Here is a 16,631-nt window from a genome sequence, read left to right on the forward strand (position 1 = left end):
TCCACATGTGGCAATTTTATTTTGGGGGGAATGTAATCAAAATATTTCGAGGTAGAAAATAGGTACGTGAATTCTTCCTGGGAGGAGAGGTGTGTTAGGGGAGCAGGTGATTGGAGGAATAGGAAAGAGGGGTTTGGGGCTGTTGCAAGGGGAGGGAGTTGATTGGGTGGGGGGACAAATGGGGATGGATGGTAGGGGAAGCGAGATAGATTGGGGGCTCAGGCGTGAGGGAGGCTTGGTACCCCTCAGCTCTGCCAGTGCACTCCAACCCCACTGCACCCTCAGCTCTGTGAATGTACCTCAACCTTCCTGCACGGCAACAACCCAGCTCTTGCAGTGCCTCCCAACCTGTCTGACCCCCACAGCTCTGCCAGTGCACTCCAAACCCCTGCTCCTCAGCTCTGCCAGTGCATTCCGACCCCTCTGCACCCCACAGCTCTTCCGGTGCACCCCAACCACCCTGCATCACATGTGCCAGTACACACCAACTACCCTATACACCACAGCTCCACCCATGCACACCAAACTGGCTTCCCCATCCCCCTGCACTTCCCAGCTGCCCTGCAATGAACCCCAACCACCCTGAACCTCAACCTTCTTACACCCCCAGTGCTGCCAGTGCATCCCAACAGGTGCAGAAAAGAGCTACCAGGATCATCAGAGGAATGGAGAACCTTCCTTATGAGAGGAGACTTAAGGAGCTGGGCTTGGTTAGCCTAACAAAATGAAGGCTGAGGGGAGACATGATTGCTCTCTATAAATTCATCAGAGGGATAAACACCAGGGAGGGAGAGGAAGTGTTATTTAAGTTAAGAGCCAATGTTATCACAAGAACAAATGGATATAAACTGGCCATCAACAAGTTCAGACTTCAAATTAGCTGAAGGTTTTTAACCTTCGGATGGGTGAAGTTCTGGAACAGCCTTCCAAGGGGAGGGAGTAGTGGGGGCAAAAAATCTAACTTGTTTTAAATCTGAGCTTGATACATTTATGGAGGGGATGGTATGATCAGGTTGTCTACACTGGCATACGGCCCCTCTCTGTCTGTTATTAGCAAATATCTCCAGTGGCCAGAAGTGGGACATTAGATGGGAAAGGCTCCAAGTTACTACAGAGAATTCTTTCCCAGGGGTCTGGCTGGTTGGTCTTGCCCATTTGCTCAGGATCTAACTGCCATATTTAAGGTTGGAAAGGAATTTTTCCCCAGGTCAGCTTGGCAGAGACCCTGGGGTTTTTTCACCTTCCTCTGCAGTGGGAAGTATGAGTCACTTGCTGGTTTGAATGAGAATAAATGGTAGATTCGCTGAAGACTTCAGTAACTCAGCCAAAGGTTATGGACCAATTGCCAGAGTGGTGGGGAGGTTCTGCAGCCTGCAATGAGCAAGTGGTCAGACTAGATGATCATGATGGTCCCTTCTGGCCTTAAAGTCTATGAGTCTAAAAAAGCCCTACATCCCACAGTGCTGCCAGGGCACCTACTGCACCCTAACCCCCCAGCTCTACCAGTGCACCCCAACCCCTCTGAACCCCAACCAGCTCTTCTAGTGAACCCTAACCGTCCTTCACCCTGCAGATCTGCCAGTGTACCATTGAACCCCATCTTCCCTCTGTTCCCCTGGGGCTGGCTAATAATCATTGGAAATTATTTGGATATACTCCAGGTGCGGTCAGTGTATTAGGTGTACCTACATTAAATGTTCGAGGCCGTAGTTGGGCCTGTTTGGTAGAAGTGTGTTTGTGAGGTGAGGATGTCTATGGATTACTTTGTGGTTTGTGACAGCAGTGATTATGATAAGAGGTCTATTTTTTGCACCCTCTGATGTGTGTTGAAAAAGGGAAGAGCTGCATGTATATCTTCAGAATCCACTATACATCATTTCAGTGCAGAATTGTGTACATTCTATAATTAGCAGGGCACAGGGGTTTAACTGTACTGAATGGTGGATGCGGTAGTTAGCTGTGCTTGGTAGAGGTGTGTTTGCAACATCTATGGATTACTTTGAGGAGTGTGACAGAGGTGTGACTGTGATATGAGGACATCTGTTTTCTACCCTCTTGTTGTGTGAGAAAAGGGAAGAAGTGCATGTGTACCTTCAGGATGCAACATGCATAATTTCTATGCAGAATTGTGTAGGTTATGTCAATAGAAGGGTATAGTGCTTTTATTATAAAGGATATTTTCAGAAGTGAGGTGGAATATGAAAAGATTCTGATGCTTTAGTGATGGTTAATGAAAGTGAGATGGTGTCCTGTGAGTAAGTGTAAGGTTGTTGTAAAAGGCTGTGAAATGGTTTTTAAATTGTGTACATGTGGTATTCTTTCTGGGGAGTTGGCTAATTGTGTGGGTGTATACTAGGATCTGGAACCTCCTGAATCTAGTAGTGCTGAGAACTAGTATGTGCATATTAAGATATTGCTTAAAGAAGGTAGAGGGAAGATGGTGTGGGCAACCTTTTTGTCCTTTAATAGTGTTAGATAGTATCCTGTGGGTGAATGTGAATGGGTTGTAAAAGGAGATAAAGCACTTGTACATTTCAGCAGCTGTGGGGTTGGCAGAGTAAAGAGGTGTGTGTGTTAATGGAGCATATTGGGGCATTGCTGAGAGAGAGCAGAGTTAAGTTTGCACAGGCAACTTTAACTGAATTTTCTGGTTTGCAGACGTTTGAGTTTTGCTCAACTCTACATATCATCTTAACTCTTCATTCACATCACTTTTTACCATTGAATGAGAGAGAGAGAGAGTGTGTGTGTGTGTGTGTGTGTGTAATTTAAAGTTACAGTTGCATGAATTTCTTTTAAAGCAAAGGAAAAGTGTGGCCTACAGTGAGGAGGGTTTCTAAGTATAGAGGTAAAATGCAAAACATCATTGTTTTCTTCTTACCTGGTAAGACACTGTAACTGGATTCATGTCCACTCAAACCTATAAGAGAGTCAAATACTTCTGTAATGCCATCATCAATATTAATAAGGGGAACACTTGGTACTACAGCAACAGTAGTTGAAGTCTTAATCTGTGGTTGTCTGTTTGGTCTGTGGTTTGCTGAGGAACCCTTTCTTGATCCTCTATAGCGCATTCTCCTTCTTTGCCGCCTAGGAATTCCATTTGTTTGATTTTCAACAAAATCAATACACCAACAGACAAGCAGGAAATAATAAAGCAAAGATGCAGTCTGCATGTTTTTCTCTTCACAAGCAGTGCCCTAAAAAAGAAAAAGTGAGATATAGATACAGCTTTTTATAGTATATGTCATGTAATGCAAGTTTAAAACACAGTTTTCAGAAAATGCTTAGACTGCTCCAGGGTGGATTTGGTTTAAATCTATGATTAAATCAAGTCTTCCTGACCAGTGATTTAAATCATGATTTCTACATAAAAGTGCATTCTTGTTGGTTGTTATAACCTTAATACATATTCTTCACAACTTAGAGATAGATGTAGGTTTCATTTTTAGAAGGTACACACTATACATTTTTAAGTGATTTATTTTAAAAACTTTTCAGACTAGTTTTACAGCTATATCAGAAAATGAATGATTGTTTGGTTATTTCATTTACCAAAGGTAATTGAAGCAGATATTTATGAAGTCATTGGGAGGTGAACTGTCTCCAATTCAACAGGTTAATCGTTAATATTTGGAGGATTTTCTTGCCATGATGTATTAGGAGGAGAACATCACCAGACAGACATTTAAATTGTTTTATTTATCTAAAACAACAAAGTTATGTATTCTGGATTTTTTTCTTCAACAGCAAAGGTATAATATTTTAGCAAAACAAGCATATGAATTTTTGAATTTAGTTAAACATTCAAGTTTTTTGAAATCAGGTTTGTTTTTGTTAAAATAAAATAGTTAAATGAAAATAGTGAAATGAAATATTAAAAAAAAATTAAATTGACTATGTCAGCCAGATCAACATAAGAAACTTAAAATATTGGCTTCTGCAGCTAACTCAGTCATCTTCACCTTCATTTTCCTGTTTGTTCATCACCTGGAAAAGAAAAACCAGCTTTCCTACTTTTTCAGGTCCCAAATGATTTCTCAGTTTGGAATGAATTAGTCCAAAGGAAGAAAATATTCTTTCTACACTGTCAGAAGAAGTTACTGCTGTTAAAAGTGAGATTATCACTTCAACAGTCTCTGAATCCAAGTGCTTAAGTGAATTCCACCAGTTGACTGGTGTGACTTTCTTTAAAACATCATCAACAAACATATATTTCTTGAATGGTTCTTATTCCCAAACTGATTCTCTTTTATGGCCTGCTGCCATTGTAGGTTTTCCTTTCTAGTGAGAGAATGGTATGGTAGATCTCAAATCAATGAAGGCTACACTCAGAAAGACCTCAAGACTTCTGGAATATGCTGCTCAAACAGTTTCACTTTTGTTTCTACTGCCTGTCCCTCCCTTCTCACATTTATCTCTAGACTTCTTCTCTTTGTCCAGATCTGTTCCACCCCCAACATTCTTCTATTTATTGAACTTTTTGAAACTTTGCACTTTTAGAGAGAGGTACGGGATTGACTCTGTACATAAATTTGCAGAGGGACAATAGGGTTGAGGTCTGTTACTTCTAACCTCTATTTATTTATTTAAAAACATTTTTGCTGTTAACAAGCATGTTATCTCTGGAGACACAAATCCACAGTTTGAGAACTGTAAAACTAAGCATCTCTGATGGTATCTTCTAGACTGAGCACTGAGTCCCATTGGGTAGGTAGAAAGATTAACCTAAATAATCTATACAGAAGCCCCTGGAACCCCATAAGATTGGGTCCCTAATCGATGAACTATTGACATTCATTTACAGAACTTTTCTTAAGCATTACATGAATATATTGTCTCATACTATAGAATTAGAATTTATGATCCCTATTCCATGATGAGACATATAGCTCAAAGATATATCTTAATTAAAACTATATTTAGATAGGTTTTTCCTCAAAAAGTATTTTATTAAAAAAATCCTATTTAAATTTAAAAAATCAATTTAAAAAAAATTTTAATCATTGATTTTTATCCACCCTGGATTGCTCTCATATCCCAAAATGGCAGGTTGGCATGGACAATTCAATCTGTTGGATAAAGTCTGTAATGACAGAGCTCTCTAACCAGTCTTGTAATTTTGACTCTCTATAGTTGAGCAGTACACTTGAATTCAAATATAGCCCTGGATACAGGGATACTGTGTTCAGGCAGCATGGATCTGGAAATCCCTTCCTGAATATGGAACAGATTTCCAGATTCATACCACTCAAATACATGTTCACTGCTCATCTAATAAGTAACTGGCGGTACATTTGGGGCTAGATTTAAGTTTATGGTAGTAGTTCATTGTATTGTCAGAATGATAATTGTTAGTTTTCTGTTAGATACAAATCGTGCCTCCAGCCCAGGCAGCAGACAAGAGTTCATTGATGGCTGTAATTAAAGGAATGCTTTCTCCAACCCTTGACCACCACTGTTGCTTATGGCTGCCTGACCTCTGCAACTCAGGAATGATGGTTTCTTCACACATTGGCAAATCCACTTCTTTCTGTTGTGTCCCAAATCATCTTTAGTGAAGAACACAAGGGCTATAATCTAAAAGGATTGTTCCATATTGAGTTGTTCCCTACGCTATTAAAAACACATCTCAAAATAGCTAGATCATGGAGTTACTGAAGAAGTGGCGTTTTACCCACGAAAGCTTATGCCCAAATAAATCTGTTAGTCTTTAAGGTGCTACCAGACTCTTTGTTGTATTTTTGGAGTTAGTACACTGAACCAGTCATCAAATTATGTTTACTGTCACCAACAAGCAGGGTTAAAAAAAACCCCACTAGACATGATTCCAGCATTTTCTGGAATACAGCAAGCATGTCACACAGCTGTTTTTCAAGTGTGGAATGCACTCCAAAAAGAGGTACTTATGACAAGTATTTCACCAGCTTTTGTCCTCTGACTTGTTGTGACAATCTTGTAGATGCTAACATTATTATCCTACAAAGATGAGAAAATGGGACCTTCTCTGATGAGGACTTGTGATTTGGAATACACCTCACCATCTTTAAAAAAAACAACGAGGAGTCCTTGTGGCGCCTTAGAGACTAATAAATTTATTTGGGCATAAGCTTTCGTGGGCTATAACGCCATCTTTATAGACTAGACTAAATCTGTGGCATTCTTCCAAGAGAGGCTTAAAGCAAGTACTTTCCTTTCTTTTCTAAGCTCTTCAAGCAGGGTTTGTATTTATCTTTGTGCCTTGTAAAGCACTGAGCTCATTAGAGCTTAGCAAATAATAGATTATGATAGTGCGGTAGGGCTTTATTTGTGTTTTGGAGAGATGTTGTGAGGGATTTTGTTCTGGCACTAGCTTTCCTTAGCCATACTGACCTTTTGTTCTTGTAAATTAAATTTTTAGTTAAATTCTGTTAAGTGTCCAGAATCTTTTGAGTATTAATCATGGCCTTAAGAGAAAGTGTTGTATAACCCTAGGACAGTGGTCCCCAAACTTTTCACGGTCATGCCCCTCCTTATTCCGGTCTGCACACACCCCCCTCACTGGGAGACAGGAGTGGGGCCACTGCTTGGGGAGGCAGGTGCGGACAGGGGCAAGGGGGCTGAGGCTGGGGTCGCAGCTGGGGCTGGAACAGAGCCACAGCCAGGGGCCGAGGCAGGAAGTAGGTCTGGGATCAGAGCTGGGAGTGGAAGCCGTGGCCAGGCCACGGTCAGGGGCCAAGGCTGGGGGTAGGTCTGGGCCCTGCCATGCCCCCCCAACGTTCCTCTGTGCTCTCCCTAGTGGGGATACGCCCCATAGTTTGGGGACCTCTGCCCTAGGAGCTAGAATAATTTTTTCACCTGAACTAGACTTCATTTAAAACAGGATTCAAAGTGGCAATATTTTGGGATCCCAACAACTGAGGCAAAAATGAAGTTCCTTTTAATATTTACAGTTTCACAAATTACAGTAGCAACATCCATTTAAAATGCTGAAATAGAAGACATCTAGTACATTTAATATTAGGAAAGGTAAAGTTAAGTAGTTGATGTCTTTTTAGGTATCCATTTAATCAAAAATATTTCTAGGAAATAGCTGTGATTTTTTTTGTGTTTGCACAGTATTAGTGATGAGATTGACCCAAGATGTCATGCTTGTCATGCAAGCAATGTCAGAGCGTAAGAAATTTAGATCTGTTCTCTAGTACAAAAACTGGAAGCCATAATCCCATATTTACAGTACAAATGCGTGGGCATTAAATTTTCATACTCTAGTTCTTATAACATGAAGCACCCACAAAAACCTGTATTTTCTGTGATTTTAATAGTCCTCTGTCTTAAACTAGATTTTGGTTTCTGATGTTGACTGTATACATAATGCGTGTAATTGTAAATAATACTGAGTTAGAGGATGTCACTAAGTCTGATTGACCATCCTTGATAGATGAATAACAAGTTAGCAATTGCTGTAATTTAGTGAAATGAAGTCAGCACATCCCCTTTCAAATAATGCCTTTATATTGGTGCATAGATAGTTGTAAGATGTTGTCTCAGTTTCTTGATCTTAAAACAGTTTTTTAATCACCATGATTTTTTTTTCTGCTAATGTGTCAGGTCATTTTCATACTGCAGGTTTGCCAAGTTTTCCTTTTCTTGATACAAAGCATATGGTGGTATCATAAATATAAAGGGAAGTGTAACCACCTTTCTGTATACAGTGCTATAAAATCCCTCCTGGCCAAAGGCAAAATCCTCTCACCTGTAAAGGGTTAAGAAGCTAAGGTAACCACGCTGGCACCTGACCCAAAATGACCAATGTGGGGACAAGATACTTTCAAATCTGGAAGGGGGGGGGAAGGCTTTTGTCTGTCTGTATAATACCTTTGCCGGGAACAGATCAAGGATGAAAGCCCTTCAACTCCTGTAAAGTTAGTAAGTAATCTAGCTAAAAAATGCATTAGGTTTTTTTTGTTTTGGCTTGTAAATTCGCTGTGCTGAAGGAAATGTGTATTTCTGTTTTTGTGTCTTTTTGTAACTTAAGGTTTTGCCAAGAGGGATTCTCTATGTTTGAATTTGACTGCCTGTAAGATTATCTTCCATTCTAATCTTACAGAGTTGTTCTCTTATCTTTTTTTGTTCTTCTAATAAAGCTCTGATTTTTAAGAATCTGATTGGATTTTTGGGGTCTTAAAAATCCAAGGGGGTTGTGCTCATCTTGTTTATTCTCAAGCCTCCCCAGGAAAGGGGGTGTAAGGGCTTGGGGGAATACTGTGGGGAAATAGGGACTCCAAGTAGTCCTTTCCCTATTGTTTGTCTAAATCACTTGGTGGTGGCAGCATACTGTTCAAAAACAAGGCAAAGTTTGTGCCTTTGAAAAGTTTTTAACCTAAGCTGGTAAAAATAAGTTTAGAGGGTCTTTCATGCGGGTCCCCACATCTGTACTCTAGAGTTCAGAGTGGGTAGGGAACTTTGACGGGTGGCTTCCATGTTTTTCGTGCTACTCATAGCAGAATTTTCATATTTTGTTTTTTTACAGGAAGTTAGTAGTAAATAAGTTTTAGAACAGTAAATTTGTACTTACCTCTTTATAATAATAATCTTTGTTTAACTACTTTCATCTGAAGCTGTATGAATACTTTAACAAACATTAATTAAGTAGGTATGCGTTATTCCTATTTTACAGATGGGTAAACTGAGGTATAGTGAGGTTACATGTCTCACTCAAGCTCATATACAGAACTAGTGGCAGAGTTGTGAACAGAATCCACGATTTATTATACCTAAGTGCCTTTTTTGATTACTAGATTTACACCCTTCATTATGCTGTATGCGCTGTGGCACTGAATGTTAGTACCTTTTTCTTATGAGAAACAAATGTTAATGAACATGCCAACACACAGAAACTCATTAAATATCCTAACTGGTGCCTTTTTCAAAGCTTGCTTATTTCCTGATACCTAACATTGCAGATGTGACAAAGGACAAGCAGCCTAATTTTCTTTGTGATTTGTAATTGACTTGCATTCTTTTGACTGTCCATAAATCTGTGCAGTAGATTACAGAACTATAGATGGCCAAACCTCAAAAGGTTTGAATGAAAGAGCTGATTGTAAGGAGAAGCCGTAAGCATGTTTTTTCATGACATCAAGCACTCAGTGACATCTTTACAGTTAAATCTTTAGGTTATATTTAATAATATTGTGACTCTAATTACATTGTAGTTACACAAGAATTGCATTGCAAATAAACAGTGATTGTTCTGATAGCTAATTACCACTCATTCATTTTACCAGAGGTTTACCTAAATTACAGAAATACTTATTAGACATTTCCCATACTTCATGCATGTATTTTTAGAATTCAGCTGTATCAGCTGCATTATATTATCTTTGGAATTATCCTTCCAGTTGTGTGAATGTAGTAGTAGTTACAGGTATCAAAGAGTAAAACTACACTGTAACTACAGCTTCTGTAAGGTAAAGTGAAACTAGTTTATATAATCAGTTTCTACTGATACATGTGAACTCAAGTGCTATATTTTAGCATCAAGAACATTAATTTCTCAGTACTGACTAAAAATTTAATGCTACAGTTTTTTTCCAACTAGTGTCCTTGACCTGTAAGATAAGAAAAGGCCATAGAATCAACTGGTACTACCCTTTGCACCCACTATTGACACTCTTAAATTATCAAACATAAAATAATATTTAACATAGTGTAGTCAAATTTTAATCAAATGAAAATTGAAACAAAATTAGATTTGAACAATTAAAATAACTGTAAATCATTGCATATCACCAACACTGTGACTTGGGCATCTAGTATTAATTGGTGCTGAAATTAATATATTCTTGTAATTGTTGCTTAATACACTAAACAACAGTTTTCCCTGATATAGTGTATATTTTATCACTTGGGTTAATAGGACATATTTTCTACAGAAATGTTTAAGTCATGCTTATATAAGTTTCTTCATCCTCTCTACTGTTCATCTACAATGTGTAATTAATTGTTTGTCACTTATTTTGTTTTTCTTTCTTACTGTGTTCAGTCTTTTTGTTGTTTTGCCTTATGTGATAGGAAATAGTTAATTTCTAAACACATGATCCTTTATAAACGTTCCACAGAGAGTATTATTTACTTTCTTTCTGACTCTATTCAGAGTAAGTTCAGAAATCTCTTTGAGTTAATCACTTTCTCTCACAATGCAGGAGGATTAAAATGATTTCTGAACATTAATATACTGCTATTGAAATTAATTTGCATAGAAATTAATTATGATTAGCTATCCCAAGCATTCATATGGAACAAAGAAGCCCAGCTCACCCAATACTGCATACTTTCTTAATTTAGAAAAGCTTTTATACACAGTATTTGCTATAAAGAACTAATCTTGTTAACTTTTAAACATATTTGCAAAGTATTAAACACCACATTATTAACATGTAGTTTAAGCCATTCCACACCATGCTGTAAGCAATAATTGAAAATGTAAAATGTATATTACCTGGTAATCTAACCTAACAGTAGATTCTGCTTGGTGTCATTTAGTCTCCGGTTGCAAATGAAACAAAATCAGACTGATATCTTTAAAACAAAGAGAGCAACAGTGGGGATTGTTGAAACATGATAGATGACTCCTTAGTGAAGTCTGAAATAGCTTCTTTCCCTGGGGACAAAGCGCTGCTCTCTTCTGTGTGTAGAGAATTATCTAATAAGTTATTCAGAAAACTAAAAACCTCACTTTGGGAAAATGAAAAGCAGCAGAATGCATTTGGTCCTTAGGCTAACAAGGCACAGCTGGAAGCTCTCTGTAAATGATATGCTTATGTAAGTAACAAGAAAGTGCATTATTTTCAAGGAAACTGGAAAACATTTGCAGTTTATTTCGTTCTTATTCTACTATAAATGTTTTGAAATCATTTTCCAGGTGACATGATTTTATTGTAGATTTATTATGCTTAGATAGATTGTATACCTATCTAAGCATAATCTTTCTTTCTGAACATAGATCTAGTTTTTTCCAGAATTCACATTTTTATCCCCATTTCTCTGTGTAGACTACTAAAAATCTATGTGAAACAAACTTTTTCATTGAAGATTTAGCATAAAACTTGCCATGTTTTTTTTCTTTTGTCCTTTTACAGCAACTGATTTCACTATAACTGCAACATGCACATGGAAAATAAACAACTGAAGCATTTTCCTTTTCTTTATTATTGTAAGTGTAATTACATCCTGAAATATGACACTGAAGCACAGCTACCCAGAAGCTGCATTGATGTTAATAACCCAAATATGAAAGGGAGGGGGGGAACATGGTAAATTACCACAAGTTCTTTGTGTGCCAGAGAGGCTAATTCCTTCCCACTCAGCTTGAGTTTTTGTAGACTGTCACAGCTTGGTGAGACTTTGGGCCTGCTTAGTTTCAGAAATGACAAATGTATCTACCAGATGGAGTTTACTGAGAGACTTCCAGGGCCTTTTAATCTTTTGAACATTTTTTGTTTTGTTTGAAGCCACACTACAAGAAATTTCTAAGACAACAGTTATGGAATGTATAACAATTTAGTTTGCCATAATTGCTAGTCAGCATGTGTGTAATGAATAGATACTAAGAAAACATATTGCCTCTCCACACAGTTATTTAGGTTATATCGTGCTTTACTTTACAATCATGGAGGGAAAACAATGATTAAGCTCTATCAGTGTGTTTGGAGTTGTTCAAAATGTACAGGAAGAAATTATCCTTGCCCAAAGAATCTTGCATATTATATAAGACAGAACAGTTCAGCACATAATGCACCAGAAAAAGGTCCAAAACCAAATTCAAAGACTCAGGTTTTTTAATACATTTGTCTCCATGGTGAAAGGCATCAAAGCAGAAATATGTTTTTCACAAGAGATCTGAACGAAGAGGGGTAGGGCGTGTAGAGAAGAGGCACAGGTGAGAGTAGGAGGATATAATGGTGCAGATAGATTAGATAGAAATATGTGAAAAAACATAATTGTGCATAGCCTTGAAGTCAAGGATGAGAGGTTTGAATTTAATGCAGAAAGAGAAAGCTGTCGAAGCAATAGTAAGATGGGAGTGGCAGAGTCGAAGTGACAGATAATTTGTCAGTAGCTGGAGAAGTGGAGATAAGTGAGAGGTGAGCAGTGCGGAGAGGAAGGAGCTGCAATAGTCAAGGCAGGAGATCAACAAAAGGTGGACAGAGACTTATGCAGTACATATGGAGGGGAGCGAATGAATTTTAGAGATGATGTGAAGGTAGAGGTAATAGGGTATTGTGAGAGCTTAGATACTGGAAGAAAAGGCGAGAAGGGACAAAAATAGGATAGCAAGATTTCAAGCCTGGTTATTCAGAAGAACAGTGGAGTTTGCTCACAGCTCATTTATTTTTCTGATCATATATGATTAGCTGAAAGACCCTACTTCTGTACTGTATTTGTGTTGTATCATTTATGCAGAATGATTGCACCACAACTAAAGGTGGGGCAGAATTTGTCTGGACTTACCCAAAGAAGGGCGGCTCTGCTTTGTGGTTGGGTGGCGGGGGGAAGGTCAGAAACTTAGTGAGTTCACCTAAGGGGAACAGGAGTCAGCCTATGGGATATTATGCTAGTTGCCCCTTTTAAAGGGGGGCTGGGAAGAAATTTTTCCATCACCACCAGAATTGGCTTTGGTGGAGTGTGGTTTTTTCACCTTCCTCACAGCGGGTGTGAGGATGGACCTTTTCTGGTGAATAGAAAAGGTGGTAGGTCATATGTCGCAACTTATTTTGTAATATTGGGCGGATGTTCAGTGCAGGTAGTCCATAGGGAGGGCAGCCAGTGACCAGATAAATGGCCTGGTAAAGGACTTAAAAGGAGGTCCTGGATAAAGGAACAGAACGGGGAGGGGGTTCAGGGACTCCTATGATTGGTATGGCAGGGAGCCAAACACTCCTTCCTCCTCCCCCAATTCTCATAGCCCTCCTTAACCCTCTTACGAGGCTGGTGGATAGTAAGGTCCAAGCCATAGGTCGGCTGGGGTACCTGGACGGAAACAAAGGGGGGCTGGTGAAAGCCCCAGAAAACTGATTTGAATAATCATGGATTAAACAGCGGAGGGGGCTGGTGAAAGCCCCGGAGAATTGATTTGAATAAGCATGGATTTGCCTGCACTGTACAGTTTACCTGCTGGGTAGTCCCAGACATCTATATAATAAAGTTGTGGCCTGATTAAAACCCATAACAAGTCTCCTGTCCTCTTTGTGGTATACCCAGACAATAACATACAGGCATCCTACATCTTTAATCAATGGTTTATTTTTCTCCTTTGTTTTGTAATCAGTGAGCAGACTATGTAGCACCAACATCCTCTGCAGCTGCTATTGTTGTTTCTAAATGTATCTTATTGTTACAGTTTGATACTAATATGTTTGAAAAGTGTCATTTGCATTTTACTCCCATCCCATGGCATACTTCATGCTATCAGTTCTGTGTTTTCTTTACTCATTGACTTTTCACAAGGGTTTTTGGCATACAATAGTGATCTCACCCCCTGCTTTTCAAGCTGTCCAAATAAAAAGTAAGTCCAAAGTCCCTTCCTGATTGATCAGTGTGTAAAGAGTGAACTGGACAGTATGACTTCACACCATTTGTCAGGCGGCATCTGTTCTTGACTCCATTTAACACTTTTAGCACTCCAGCCTAACAGGCTGCAACTAGTGTGAGCACAATAGCTGAGATTCTGACTCGTATTCAGAGGATAACTCCAATTTTGGCTCACTTTCCCAGACTGGATACGAGTAAACTTCATCTTTAGATTTAGGTTTACATACTGACTTTTAAAGCAGAACAAAATTAGACGCCAGTTCTTCAAGTGTCCTCTGTATATTCCCTCTTCTGGGATGTGCCTACCAGTCCAGCTGAGATGATGGAACCTTCTGATAGCTGTTCCTGTTAAGAGTGCTCATGCTCCCAACCAACCCAACACCTCAGTGCTCAAAGGCGTGGCTGTAGAAGGGAGTGTAGCACCCATAGCTGCCTCAGTTGCTTCCAAACAGAGCAGTGAAAGGACATGAACCTCTTGGATCTGTAGCTAGAAAAGACCCTTTTTACCTTTTAGTGTAGTTATTGTTAAGATGTTTTATAGTTAGATTTTAGGATAGTTTTTAGATTAGGATTTTAGCTTTAAGTAGGAATGCTTACCAATACCAACGTGGTAGATCTCAGTTCAAAGAAGCATGGCTTTAAGAGGTGTGTGGTGTTCCCAGCTGACCTCCCAGCATCCAATGCACATGTTTGGTGCCTGAAATTCCTAGGTGAGATTCACTTCCTGGTGATGTGCCTACCAGCATATGTGCCTACCTGTAGCATATTTACTCCTCGAGCTTTGGCCTCAGCACCAAGCTCCAGTTACAAGTTGACTGAGCTTCTCATAGTGAAGTCATCTGTTTCTGTCTTCAAAATTTTTACTGTCTCCATTGGAACCAGTACCATAGAGACCCTAAGGAGCCAGACAGCTTACAGGAACTAACTACATCAGTTCCATAGAAAAGAAAGGCTAAATTAAAACATATCTTGGGTAATTTTTCAGACCATTCACAGCATGCAGATCCAAGACCTAAGGACTTAAGTCCTCTGGTTTTTTCCAAGGGTATGGACCTCAAAAAGAGACCTTCGAACCAAACGTGTCAGCTCAACCCCTTACTATCATGGTTACAGTGCATGTTCATCCAACCTGCATGACATACCAGATCTAGCTAAATCACATTGTTCTGATAAGAGACCAAGACATGAGTGGGAGAGATCTCCAAAGTCCATATTTCCACTTCCTAGACTCCAACTGGCTTGCTGAGAAAGACCGTATCACCAGTCTCCATGTTTCAGTTCCATACCTCAGTTATCTCCCTGATTATTTCAGTATCTGATCTAGGGCTGGATCCAACACTCACTTCTAAGATTCAACTATTTCCTCCAAAAAAGCATCTCCCTCCTCAGAGGAACACTCCTGGAATCCTGTACAGCAAACAAGTGATGTGATGCCAGTTTGGGGTAAATGGCAAGATTAATTTAAGGACTTAAATCCTTAGGTGCCACCATGAATGCCCTGCCCATATTGGCCATCCCCTACTTAACCAATAGCACTTGAGAGAACCTCATTCTCTGGTTCTGGAACAACTTCCATCTGAACCTATGGATATGAGTCATCCAGATCTGAGATGCCCAGACCTGACATCCAGGGAATATTCCACTGCCTTAGTGCAACACACACTCTGATGACAAGGAACCAGCTCCTCTGAATGATTTCCAGCAAATCATGGAACTAGAAAGTGGTTCATTTCTAGATGACAGTGTGGGTGTAGCTGCAGCATTGAGAATGCAATTCAATTTCATGAGCTAGCGGATGTCTCTGATCACCTTAAGTTCTGTGTCATCCACAGTAGTTCTCCATAGGCAAGTCTGGCTATGGTCATCCTGTCTATCTATGGAAACCAAATCTAAAATAGAGGATCTACCCTCTGAAGAGAATGGACTATTTAGTAAAAAAACTGATGGAGACACACTCCACTGCAAGATCTCTGGGGTTATTTCCTCCTTATAGAAGGAAAGCACCTACGTATATATTCAGGTATCACAGTCAGTACATTCCCCCTTGTTCCTCTTTGACAGCCATTCCTCCATGCAAATCCCCCTTCACTCCCTTTTTAGGGACCCTTTCCACAAGAAGGTATTGAGGACAGAAAAACAAACTCTATTGAAAGCAGGAGCTATATAAGAAGAACAGTTCTTTCCCTGATACTTTCTAATCAACACTTCCACCCCACCCCCACCCCATCCCAATCAAATTCTCAAACCGGTGCTAGATCTCAGAGCTTTAAACAGATGCATCAGGAAGCTTCATTTCAGAATGCTAACCCTGGCTCTGATTGGCTCTAGCCCTGTCTACTCTGGATTGGTTCATTGCTCTCTATCTCAAAGATGTGTACTTCAGTATTTCTATAAGACCCTCTTATTGTAAATATCTGTTTTACCCTTGCTCTAGACCATTTCCAATATACAGTTTTACCCTTTGCCCTCTCCACTATGTCCAGTGTTTTTACCATATGTCTGGCCTGGTAGCAGCATATTTGGGGAGGCAAGGGATTTTAATTTTCACTTACTTAGACAATTGACTCCTAACGGCTGCGTCAGAAGAAGAATTAGAAAAAGACATTCAGATCATTTGTTCTCTGTTTGGAACGCTGGGTCTTCTCATGAACAAAAGAAAGTCCCTTCTGTCTCCATCCCAAAGGATTTCTTTCTTTGGGCAATCCTCAACTCCAGAAAGGAGAGAGGGCTTTTCTTCTGGAAAAGAGGTTTTGAAACTAAACACCATACAACAATCCTCAACAGTCCTCTCAGAAGGTAATATATTTTTTGATATTTGTAGTCCTTTTGGTATCCTTCTGGCATATGATTCCATGTGCCAGGCTCAGAATGAAGCAAGTTCAACGTTCTCGATTGAGGTGCTTCACACCTAGCATGGACAATATGCTAAAAATTCATCTGCCTCTAATGTGGTGGCTGAAACCAAACAAAGTCCACAAAGGAGTTTTGTTCAACCCAGTTCCCCCTATATTAATAGTTACCATAGATGCGTCCAAGATAAGAGTAGGGGAGCACAT

At 39.5% G+C, this 16,631-nt stretch overlaps 2 protein-coding genes across 5 annotated transcripts in view; one reads left to right on the top strand and one right to left on the bottom strand.

Annotated features, from left to right (window-relative positions):
• The window catches only part of ECM2 (extracellular matrix protein 2), a 39,525-nt gene extending 28,850 nt beyond the window's left edge, over nt 1-10,675 (bottom strand). For all 3 annotated transcript variants that reach the window (XM_084635182.1, XM_084635181.1, XM_084635180.1), the window contains exons 1-2: nt 10,484-10,675; nt 2,882-3,200 (exon numbers count right to left, since the gene is read on the bottom strand). In XM_084635182.1, coding sequence (XP_084491308.1) covers nt 2,882-3,176 — 295 coding nt within the window. In that variant the 5' untranslated portion in view covers nt 3,177-3,200; nt 10,484-10,675. The remainder of the gene's footprint in view (nt 1-2,881; nt 3,201-10,483) is intronic.
• The window catches only part of CENPP (centromere protein P), a 318,318-nt gene that overhangs the window by 221,527 nt on the left and 80,160 nt on the right, over nt 1-16,631 (top strand). The window lies entirely within an intron of this gene.

Source organism: Lepidochelys olivacea (genome assembly GCF_965140295.1).
Source record: "Lepidochelys olivacea isolate rLepOli2 genome assembly, chromosome: 7".
NCBI classification, from domain to species: domain Eukaryota; kingdom Metazoa; phylum Chordata; order Testudines; family Cheloniidae; genus Lepidochelys; species Lepidochelys olivacea.